The sequence below is a fragment of the Phoca vitulina genome, unplaced genomic scaffold (assembly GCF_004348235.1).
Source record: "Phoca vitulina isolate PV1807 unplaced genomic scaffold, GSC_HSeal_1.0 scaffold50, whole genome shotgun sequence".
Lineage (NCBI taxonomy): Eukaryota > Metazoa > Chordata > Mammalia > Carnivora > Phocidae > Phoca > Phoca vitulina.
In genome coordinates, this window is record NW_022589753.1 from 7,691,554 (window position 1) to 7,703,381 (window position 11,828).

General features: G+C 40.9%; 1 protein-coding gene across 1 annotated transcript in view; it reads right to left on the reverse strand.

The window, feature by feature from the left end:
• DOK5 (docking protein 5) overlaps positions 1 to 11,828 on the reverse strand; it is a 164,193-nt gene that overhangs the window by 43,653 nt on the left and 108,712 nt on the right. The window contains exons 3-5 of the mRNA XM_032387786.1: positions 7,724 to 7,838; positions 7,519 to 7,638; positions 4,545 to 4,734 (exon numbers count right to left, since the gene is read on the reverse strand). Of these exons, the coding sequence (XP_032243677.1) occupies positions 4,545 to 4,734; positions 7,519 to 7,638; positions 7,724 to 7,838 (425 nt within the window). The remainder of the gene's footprint in view (positions 1 to 4,544; positions 4,735 to 7,518; positions 7,639 to 7,723; positions 7,839 to 11,828) is intronic.

Consider the following 11,828-nt stretch of genomic DNA (forward strand, 5'->3'; position numbering starts at 1 on the left):
ATCCTGCTGTCCAGGAGAGATGAGCAATCCTGGCTCTATGCGCCTGTACTTCTAAAAGAATAGGAGGTTCCAGGAACTAAGAAAATTCGTACATTAGCACACATCCAAATGGTTTTAGGGTGCTCTGGTGATGTAAGAACGCTTTCTCTTCCCTAGCTCCGTAGAAGTTAGTGAAGAACTAGGCTCACCTAGTGGAATATGACATTTAGCCTTCCTAGATATCTGCAGGGTTTGGAAGTAAGAAGACCGGAGTGTGACTCCTGAATCCACCACTTCCTAGTCTAATGTCTCTGGACCAGTCATCCAGGTTTCCAAGTTTCCTTTTAAGATGAGAATGATAATATTCCCTACTTTATATGAGGAGTGAATGACTTAAATGAGACCGTGCATGCAAAATGCTTAGTATAGTGACCTTCACGTAGTAACAGCTCCATAAATATCAGTGATTATTTTCAGTGGCTGGCATGCCTGCTGGAACAGAGTTTTGCAACTGGCTAATTGGACCAGATACCTATTTGTCGTGGGAGGTGGTTCTGTGTAGCGTATGTTTAGCAGTATCTCTGGCCCCTCTACCCACTAGACGCCAATGGCATTCCTGTCCAATTGTGACAATCGAAAATGGCTCCAGACATTGCCAAATGTTCCCTGGGACAAACACATCCCTGGTTGAGAACCACTGTTCTGTATCTCTGCACCATTATGAGTGATACGACTAATTACAGTCCAATAGCTGCTTCGCCCTATTTGCTTTGAGCAATTATTAAATGCTGTATTGGACACATTCTGTTAGATTTTCTTTCGTTTTAAACCTTACATCCATCCCTCTTCGATGGCATCGGTACCCTCTTCCTGCTTTGGGAGAACCACCCCACTGTATTTGTACCCTGTGTGCTTTGTGTAAAGTCCCCAGTATAGTACTTGACCCCTAGCGAATGTGATGGTCAATATATGGTAGGAATTTCTCTCTCTTCTATTGGCTGACGGTGTGAGAAGATCCCAAAGCTCTTGGAAGCCACCGTGCGGAGCCAGAGCAAAGCTCTCCTAGAAGAAACAGGACTGAGAGATGAAACCTACGGTCATTTAGACTCTGAATCAAGTCAAGCCTGCTGCCATCTCTACCTCCTTGACCCTCAGTTATGTGAGCCAATGACTTTCTTTCCTGTTGTGTCGGTTTGGTTGATATGACTGTCTACTACATGCCAGGCACTATGGCAGGTTTTTGTGTAGGTCCTTCTTTAATATTCATGGCAATCTTCTGAGGTACATAGTGTATTGTACCCATTTTACAGGTGGCCAATAGAGCTTAGAGAGTTAGGTCATTCCCTCAAGGTCCAAAGCCAGTATGAGAGCTGCAATCTCATTTCATTTCCTCCACAATGCCCATCCAGTTTATTACACATGCCCCGGTGTCAGTCTTGGTGGGGTAGAGTGGGCCCACTGAGCAGGAATAACACTCAGTCTCAATTCTAAACAGAGGCTAAGAGTGAGCAGAACTTTGTCCAAAGTTTTTGGGGGAGATTCCTTGTGTTCTGAAGGGCAATATTGCAAAATCTTTGCAGACGCATGTTGGATGCATGAAAACTATTTGCCTAACTCCTCTTCATTTATTGACATGAGATAGGGAGAAAATTATATTAGTTAATATGAAACTGCTTTGTTTTGAACACATTCAAAAATAGCCAAGGAAAGGGGCGCCTGGGTGGCTCAGTCGTTAAGCGTCTGCCTTCGGCTCGGGTCATGATCCCAGGGTCCTGGGATCGAGCCCCACATCGGGCTTCCTGCTCCGCGGGAAGCCTGCTTCTCCCTCTCCCACTCCCCCTGCTTGTGCTCCCTCTCTCGCTGTGTCTCTCTCTGTCAAATAAATAAAAAATCTTTAAAAAAAAAAATAGCCAAGGAAAAAATTATCTTCACTAATAAAGCAAGGCAGATATGAAAACTTCATACTTGAGGGAACACAAATGATCTTATTATCCTGAGCATCTTGATGGTAACTATAAAAATTCATCTTTATTTGAGTTTCAGGCAAAATGTAAAGTAGTAATATTACCTTGTGTTTAACACTGTCTGTATCCTGCAAACTCAAGTCCTACTCCAAAAGTAATCATAATAAAATATCAAAGACACTACTAAGGGGAAGCTCAGCACCCTTTCAGATCATCTGCGTGCATCATCACTGCTGTTATCCACAACAATCCTGCAAGGAAGTTATGACTTGGATAAACTTACAAGGGAAGTTAAACCCTTTGTTCAAAGTCAACCGCTAATAAAGAACAGACATTAAAAACTAAGGCCTCTCTGACTCCTGACTCAGTGCTTCTTCCACCCCACCGTGCTGTCTGAGAAATGAACAAGATCTTAAGAGCACCATCCCGACACTTTCCCTTCTGAGGACTCACTCTCCAGTTAGCACCAGCCCCACAAACTTGACCACTGAATAAGAATGGGATTCAGAAGTAAAGTGTTCGAAGTCCCTACAATATTTGAGACACAACACTGTGGGGTGTGGGTTGGAGGTACTGTAGTCATCTAACAGCTGGAGGTCTTGGACAAAGTACCCTAAAGGTCAGACCATACAAAGTACAAAGTCATGGAACAAAGTGCTTTCATTTTCCGAGTCAGCACCTTATGGCTTTTGGTCAAAGGAGTATTTTTGAAATTTACGTCTCCAATATATCCATAATTTTCATCCATTTTTTTTTTACCTGAGCTACTGCAGTATCTCCCCATATGCACGTCTGCCACCTCTATTCCATTGTCCACACACACACACACACACACACACACACACCTGCTTAAAAATCTCTATGGTTTCCTATCACACTTAGGAGAAATATCAGTCTTTAAAATAATCTCCTAGATCCTGAGCAGTCTACTAGACTAATATGAATAAATCAAACTTTTGCAAGATGTGAGTAACATTAAAACCTGAAAGATAATGTCAAAAAAAGTTTAATATTAGTCATGAGATACTAGAAAAGTTTACTAAGGTTTTAACTTTCAGAAATTATGATGGAAAGACATATTCTTCCTACTACTATTCCTATAAATCCAAGGAATAATTTAAAAATTTTAATGTTTGAATAAGGGCTACCCAAGATAGGCCCCAAATATCCTGATCAATGCAGAATTCTATTGTGCGTCGATACGAAACACAAGTGGGAGATGATATGAGGCATATAATCAATAGAAAAGTCTACTTCTATCACAAAACATTTTTCATACATAGATTTCACTGGTAATGATTAATACATAAATAATTTCTGAGACCCAAACAGGGAAATATACCCACTTTCCCAAACAAATTCTGATCTTTCTACAGAGATGTTCCCATAAGGATAATAAACAAGTAATTCTGACAAAAGAACATTGCTCTGAAGATATATTTTTTTTTAAGTTTTCTAACATGAGGACTTTTGTCATCTCTGGGAGATTCACAGACTCATTTATAACATTTCAATTTCCAGGTACTTAAAAATAAAACAGAATGGGAAAGAGCTGTTTGGGAAAGAAAAGCTTAAAAACCTTTGAGGATAGTTATAGGAGAATCAAATGGATCATATTTCTGAAAAGCAAAGCTTAAATAATTGGGCTTTGCTTATCACAGAATGAGCACACTAAGTTGAGTAGAGCATTATTGTTATATATTCACACAAATTAGGGTCTTACATGTTTGGAACTCCTGTTTTTACTCTCCTTATATCAAGTATTGTATCCCTGTCGGGAAGAACCATCCACTTTTACAAACAAACAAAAGATTTTTCAAAGTCACAAGCTGACTGCTTTCAACTTTAATGTAAATGTCAGGCCATGTTACAGAAGGACTTGTATTTCTTAAAATTTAGTCATTTAAAATTCTAAAATACAAAATTAATCTTCGGCGTTTAAAAAAAAAAAGAGCCCAAATTCTGAGGGAGGAAGGGTGGGTGAGGGGGAGAAAAGTGAGATCCTGATTAGATGAATCTCTTTGTAGTTAATGATCAACCCAAATATTATTGGCACCCTCTTCCCTTTCCAAAATTGACTTCTGAAAGGAAAAAGGGCAAGCCCTAGAAGGGCTTATTGGGTATTGATTGCAATAAGCCAGCTCTAGAATCAACCTCCTAGTGTTAGCGCTATTCATTACACCGTGGATGGAACTCAATCAATGGCACCCTCAGAAATGAATGGCCCCTCATACTGATAATCTACCATAGTAAGCCAACAAGGAAACATAAACAGAATAAAAATATGGATGTTTTCCAAACCCAAGAAGCTGGCCTGTGTTCAGCATGACCCAGGAAATGGCACATTTTCAGCCTTTTTACCTAATTCAACTTCAGTTTGTGGTACGGAATCAAACCGTGCAATGAAAATTCATGTCACATTCATGAAACATTAGAATCCCACAGGGGAAATAAAGCCATATTCAATAGATGACTCCTTTATAATATGCCTAGCACTGTAGGGTCATAGCTCTCCACAGTTGCAGAAGCATGCTTCAGGGTGGATCTGATATGCAACCCTGGGGAAAGACAAAAAAGTAGAAGAACAGTCTTGAAACTCACCTCCCTGCCTCAAAAGTGAACCAAGCAGCATCTCGCCCATACCGCCGCAGGGCGCTTAGCGGCCAAGAGATGAGTTTGACTCTGGGATTCTGGACGTCCCAAAGACAGATGTGCTCATATGTAATCTGCAAGGCACATTCGCCATGTACATCTAAGTTAGGGGATGGCATCAAATACACATTGAATCTCTCTGGGAGAAAAACAAAAGGTTAGTCTAAAATCCCGGGAATAAAACATCAAAGACATTGTAGGAACAAAGAGGCATTTCAAAAATAATTCTAGCCCATATTCTAGGTTTAGGTTGAACATTCAGGAAGATAAACCTTTCTCATAAATTCATAGTCCCAGAAAATGAATTTTTAAATGAAGACCATGTTAAGTAACATAATAATGTCACAGTCTGGCTGTCAACATACACTAAACACTATTTACATGAGCAAAGACCATTTTTAGAATTTTTGAATTTGCATAATAAAAAAATTTGTATGCCAATAAAAGACTAAAGCAATGAAACCATTAAAAACAATTTTTTTCCTGCCAAGTACGTATTAATTACACCCACATTTTTGTGTTCACAAAAGATGCAGGTGCAAAATAATTGTCACATAATTTAATGATATTAAAGTTATACTGATCAACTCATAATTTTCATAACTAAATGAATAAAACTACATCCCAAATTATTTCAATAAAACCCCACGCTAATACCATGCACTTAACTGACCACCAGTTTGGGAAAAATCCAATGGATGTATTTGAATTAGTTTTAATAAGAACTCTCTTTAGCCAATTACAAATATCCATTTGCTTATTTGGATGACTGTTAATATTTAACCAAGATTACTCTCAATAAATGACTTGGCTTATTACTGCAACCAAATTTTCATCCCCACAGACTCCATCATGGTATTTCTGTTATATTTCTAGAAAATTCATTAATTTAGGACATTATGAGTCAAAACCTCTAAGCGAAACATGAGCAAAAATATTACTACACCAAACACATTTTCACCTATCCATCATTATGGTAGATCGCCCATTATCTGACAAAACAGTGTGGCACTGATCTTATCAGTGGTATTCTAAATTAATTATTTTATAATAAGGAAGTCATTAGAATTCTTGTTGATTTTAGCTGAGTTGAGTAAATGGGAGTGTCATGACTACATGATTTCATGGATCTATTTTTCCAAATTTTCTAAAGTTATTTCAAACTCCCAATAACTAATTATTTGCTGCTTTCTAGCAACTATTATTTTAAAAGTGTATTCTAATGGAGTAAAATCTCTCCCAGGGGAGTTCTAGAATAAGTCAGAAAGACTGTCATCATTAAGTAAAAAGCAAGAGAGACCATTACCAATTCATTCACTTAAAAGTTCTTCTATAACTCTACTTCACTCAAGGATAACAACAGTAACAGTGGTAAGAGTGACTGCTTAAGTTACAATTACTTGAAGTCACGCAAATTAATATCGTAAAGTGCCTTCAAAGACATAGATGAGCTTTGTAATAATCCTTCCTAGTTATGTACCAGGGATATTCTTATTCCTATTTGACAGAAGAGGAAACTGAGGCACAGTTAGCCCGGTAAAGGGAACACCTAGGCACAGCCCGTTCTTGGATTCATTTGCAGCACGATTGGGATATTGCTTCATAAATATAAATTTGTGAAAACCAGGTGCTGATATGAGCACTCTAGATTTTAAAAAAAATCAAAATCTATCATATTTTCCTCTTTATGTCTGGCTTCATATGCATCTGTCCATGAAGCAGCACAGGTGCATCCTCTTAGCCCGGAGCATCCTGATTCAGTGAACTACACAAGTTAGAGCCCAGGGCTTGGTTGTATGACCTTGGAAAATGGCTTGGCTTCTCTACAGCTCAGCTTCCCAGTCTACAAAGAGACTTTTTTTGAATTAGCCAAGCACTTGTAAGCCTCAGTCAATAACATTTCCGTGGGGATGGGTTACGGCAGATACGGTGCATCCAAAATAGTCCCAGCCTGTAAAGGTGTCATGAAGACAGAGTTCCAAGTGAAAGCAAGGGCATTTTTTATTAACAATTGGAGTGTGCACCCATGGAAGGGGTCAGTACATTCCACCTCTGCCACGCTCATTATCAAGCCAGTGGACCCGTGGCCTTTTCTGGTGCGTTCCATCCTCACAGATCAAGTCAATGGGCTACAAAAGAGCAGGACTCTGGGATCCAATCCGCCCTGTCACAAGGCTTGGTTATTTGGAAACGAAGAAATAATTCCTCACCTCCAGGCTCATACTGTAAACCAATATTGAGTTTTGCTGAAATGTTCATGGGTATTTTGGTCATTATTACCTAAAATGATTTAGTTCCATGTTGAGTGTTGAGCTCAAGGCGTTGGCTCAAGTGTTTAGTTAAAAAAAAAAAAAAAAGCACAGAATTAGGTAGGTTTGAACCTGAGAAAACAGTCATGAAGTTTGGATTCTATTAAAAACACTGGAAAGCTTTCAATGAAATACTTCTAATGAAAAACTTAAGACAAAAAAAAAAAAACCCATTATGTGGTAAAATCAGTATATTATGAATACAGGTCCGGAGTGTATCCAACATAAGCTGTTGGAATTAGCGCAAGAGGTGTAGCTCTTCTGAACTTCAGTCTCCTCATCTGTAAAAGGAGGGAAGGTATGGTGTCTGCTTCATGGAGCTGCCGGGAAAATTAAATGACCTAATGCATCTGCCACAGAAACTGGCACATTGCAGGTTTCCTCAGATTCCTAGCTGACGGTATTCATACAGATACATTCATATTTGTGCACTGAAAACACATTAAGAAAAGAAACACATTGAAATAGTAACACAGGATCTGGGTCAACTAAAAGGTTCTTTTTACTTCCTTATACATTTTTTGTAACTTCAAAAATGTCACATAATGAAGATGTCTTATGGTGGGACAAAAACAGTGTTCAAGAGAGCAAAGGAGAGAATTTTCTTTACATACCACTCTGTTCTCTCTCAACCCCAGTAGCCAATAAGTCAGGCTCTCCGAGGCTGATGTCATTGATCCGCGTGCCCACACACTCCATCTGGAGTACTTTGCACCATTCATCGGCCTCAAGATCTGTGGAAATGTCCAAAAGATTAACATGCATGCCCAGCGCCTGCTTAAAAGCTAAAAGCAAAAGCCCTCCCTGCCTTGGACGAACCTGATTCACAAGCAAAGGTCTTGGAGGTATCATCATTGAAATAAATCCCTATGGCATGTTTCTTGGTGCTCTTTGGCAACCGAGCTACATTCTTCACGTTGTTGAGCTCTGTAACCTGAAAAATGAACAATTGCAAATCTGATCACACTCCCTGAACGAACACGCCCAGTCAACACCACCACACTAAGGGAAGGCACAGTAAGTGGAAGGCACACCACACATGAACACCACTTGACCGAAAAGTGCATTTTTGAAAGCTGCGAATTATTTCTGTGTTATCCTTAATACATAGCAAGGAATGTCAGTGAATAACCTTCCTTTTTATATTTTCTGAAGCATATTAGGTGGCGTGAGCTCAAAACTTCACAGAGATAGAAAGCTCGTTTTGGTGTTTTTATCTCCCAGAAGATTCTCCCCAGTGAAGAGTTCTCAGAACTATATCCCCATCTCCGTGGAAAGCCTTTCAAATACTCTAACCCCTCAGGGTACTCCCAGTGAAGGTAACTTACACCCATCCACCCCGAGGAAGGAAGGGAATGGTGGCCCAATTCATAACTGTGTCATCTCACTCTTCAATAATCAGGAATAGAGTGTCAGAAGTCCCAAAAATGCCCCTCTACTCGGGGTTCAAGTCCTATATTCCAAGACAGACAGTGACTTTGTCCCATGCTTCCCCACTCTCTGGCTTACTCCCAGCTTCTCAGTGGTTTACAGGGCCTCTGTTTTAGAGTCTGCATGGCATCACCTTTTTCTTCCCAATAGGGAAAGCTTTCCCCATTAGACATGCTCTCTTTCCTTCCTTTAACCCACAGTCACTTGGTCCCTGTTATAAACTTTCATAATGTTAACACTTTTATAAACTACTCCCCTCCCGCTAAGGGTATTGGCTTACTGTATTTCCAAAATGGCTGTCCCTCCTTCAGTTACATCCAGATCCCCTGCTGCACTCAAGGGTTGTGATGACTGGCTGCGTGAGAGACGGCACTGGTGGCCTCAGGGTATTTACAAGATAAATAATGCACATTAACAAATTTAACCTCCCCTTAGTATATCTCTTTTGTGTTATATAAAAGAATATATCTCCCATCAGTCTTTGCCTTTAGCACTATCTCTCATCTTATTCTAGATTTAAGGAATGCCTGGCTCAAGAAATAGGGGAGGAGAGAAGTCAATATCCTCCACACAAACCCTAACCTGATTATTTCATTCCCCAACTTCTTAACCTCCATTGGCTCTCTTTATAGTATAAATGCAAATTTCTTGGCATAAAATATCTTAACAGTTGTTACTGACCAAATGTTTGTGGCTCCCCAAATGTATATGTTGAAATCCTACCCTTCAAGGTGATGGTATTAAGAGGTGGGACTTTTGGAGGGTGATAGGTCTTGAGGGTGGAGCCCTACTGAACAGGATTAGTGTCCTTATAAAAGAGACCCCAGTGCACTACCTCATGCCTTCACCATGTGAGGACACAGCAAGAAGATGCCTCCTATGAACCAGAAAGCAAGTTCTCACCAGACACAAAATCTGCTGGTGCCTTGACCTTGGACTTCCCAGACTCTAGAACTATGAGAATTACATTTCTGTGGTTTAAAAGCTACCCAGTATACAGTATTTTTTTATGGCAGTCCAAATGGACTAAGACATCAGTGTCCCCGCAAAGCTGGCTAAAGCACTACCTACCTTAGTAGGTAACTTTAGTAGCTTGACACCACCAACTTTATTCTCTAGCTACTCCAAATCCCTCAGAGTTTACCAGATGCAACTGTTGATTTTTTGAAGATTTTATTTATGTATTTATTTATTTTAGAGAGAAGGAGACTGCAAGCAGAGGAAGGGGCAGAGGGAGAAAAAGAATCTCAAGCAGACTCTGCGCTAAGCGCAGAGCCTGACATGCGGCTCAATCTCAAGACCCTGAGATTATGACCTGCGCTGAAATCAAGAGTCAAATGCTTAACTGACTGAGCCATCCAGGCACCCCGCAACTGTTTATTTTTTGTCTACGTATTTTTGTGCCAATATCCCAATCCAACTACTTATTGGTCTCTCCACTTCCATGTAACCTCATTAATTCACTGTAAACACAGCACCCAGAAGATATTTTCAAACATAAGTCTGATACCAGCATTTCTGTGCATAAAACAGAACACTGCAGTGACTTCTCATTGCACTTGGGACAAGCAGCCAAGCCCTTAGGATGACCATCAAGGCCCTCTGTAGTCTTCCTTAAGCTATCTTACCAGCCTCCTCTCTTACACCTTCCACATGAGTCATAAGTTCCAGCCACACTGGCTTTTGTTCAGGCCCCAGAAGGCACCATGACTCTCCTGGCACAGAGCCTTCCCTACACTCTCCTTATTTCGCTTACACCCACCTTATGGGTCTTAGTTCAAATCTCAGTTACCTGCAGAGCCCTACTGGACACCCCCCTATCCCTCCATCTAATCAGAGTCTCCAGGCTCTATCTTCTAATGACATCTTTGCCCTCACGCCCTCTGATGGCCATATAGGCTATGGTTTAGTGCCTGTCTTGCCTCTAGAATGAAAATTCCCTAGGTTTTTGCTCACCACTGTGTCCCCTGAATCTAATACAGAGCCTGCCACATAGTGGGAACTCAATGAATATATGTGGATTGATGAACAAAAGACCAAACACACCCACAAATTTACTTGCACAGGGCCTCTCCAAGGTGAATGCCTCTTTCTCCAGGGAAATTTCACTTTTCCTGCAAGGCCCACTTCCTTGGGGATACTTGCCCTGACCTCCGTGTGAAGTACTCGTTGCCGTCTCTCTGTTCCCATGTGTGCTGTATGAAGCTTTGTTCTATTATCTGTGATTATAATTAATCCATCGATCTCTCCAGCACCCAGCTAGACATGAGTCACCTATCAATTACTGATGGACCAAATCAATGACAATCATCTGAGAGCCAACATTTATTGAGCCTGCTCCATATACCACATACTGTGCTTAGACTAGTCTTACATAATGTGTCTCATTTGATCTTCATAAACACCCTGCAACACAGATATTATTATCAGTTATTCTCCAGCTGAAGTAGCTGTAGATGAGAAAGGTCAAAGTCATGCACTCAAGGTCACAGCAAAAAAATGGCAGAACCAAGTTTTGAGTGAGGCAAACTGACCCCAATGCCTGTGCTCTTCATCCATCTGAAATACTAAGGACTGACTCTAAGTCCTTTCAGCCCATAGAATCTTCAGCCTGGAAAGTCATCACATATTTGAGGACTTCTTTGTTTTCGCTGGTGTAGAGGAGGGGCGGGGGATTGAGGGGGGCAGGTGAAGTAGGGCGTGAGTGCCCCAGGCTTTATTCTGACCCTCTACTGAGACATTATATAAAAGTAGTCCACCCTCGGGCGCCTGGGTGGCTCAGTTGGTTAAGCGACTGCCTTCGGCTCAGGTCATGATCCTGGAGTCCCGGGATTGAGTCCCACATCAGGCTCCCTGCTCAGCAGGGAGCCTGCTTCTCCCTCTGACCCTCCCCTCTCTCATGCTTTCTCTATCTCATTCTCTCTCTCAAATAAATAAATAAAATCTTTAAAAAAAAAAAAAAAAAGTAGTCCACCCTAACCTGAAGCACAGCAATGACTTTGAAATATGTCATTTCATTACACATCCATTAAAGGTAAAGAGGAAGGAATGTCACCTGAAAGGGTCAGAAAATGTAGGGTGAATTGCATGAGTCAGAACCCATGTGGGAAATTGGTTTAGATAATAAGCAACCCAACACCCCCGGCTCGGAGGAGGTGAGTGTTCACAGAGCAGGCAGGATTATGTTTGATGTGTCAAAGGGCTAGCAGGTTCTAACGCAGTTTCTGCCCCCAGTTCAGAACCACATCTCAATGAGCTCATGCTTGCCCACATCCCCACCCCCCACCACCCACATACACACTCCTTACTTTCAAAAGAATTGCAATTTATGCTCATCCATAATAGAGCCTTCCTCAAAATACACGCTAGAGTGAAAATTATAAGAATATTTGCAGGTATTGCACTCCTGGGTATTTACCCCAAAGATACAAAAGTAGGGACCCGAAAGGCTACGTGCACCCCGATGTTTATAGCAGCAATGTCCACAATAGCC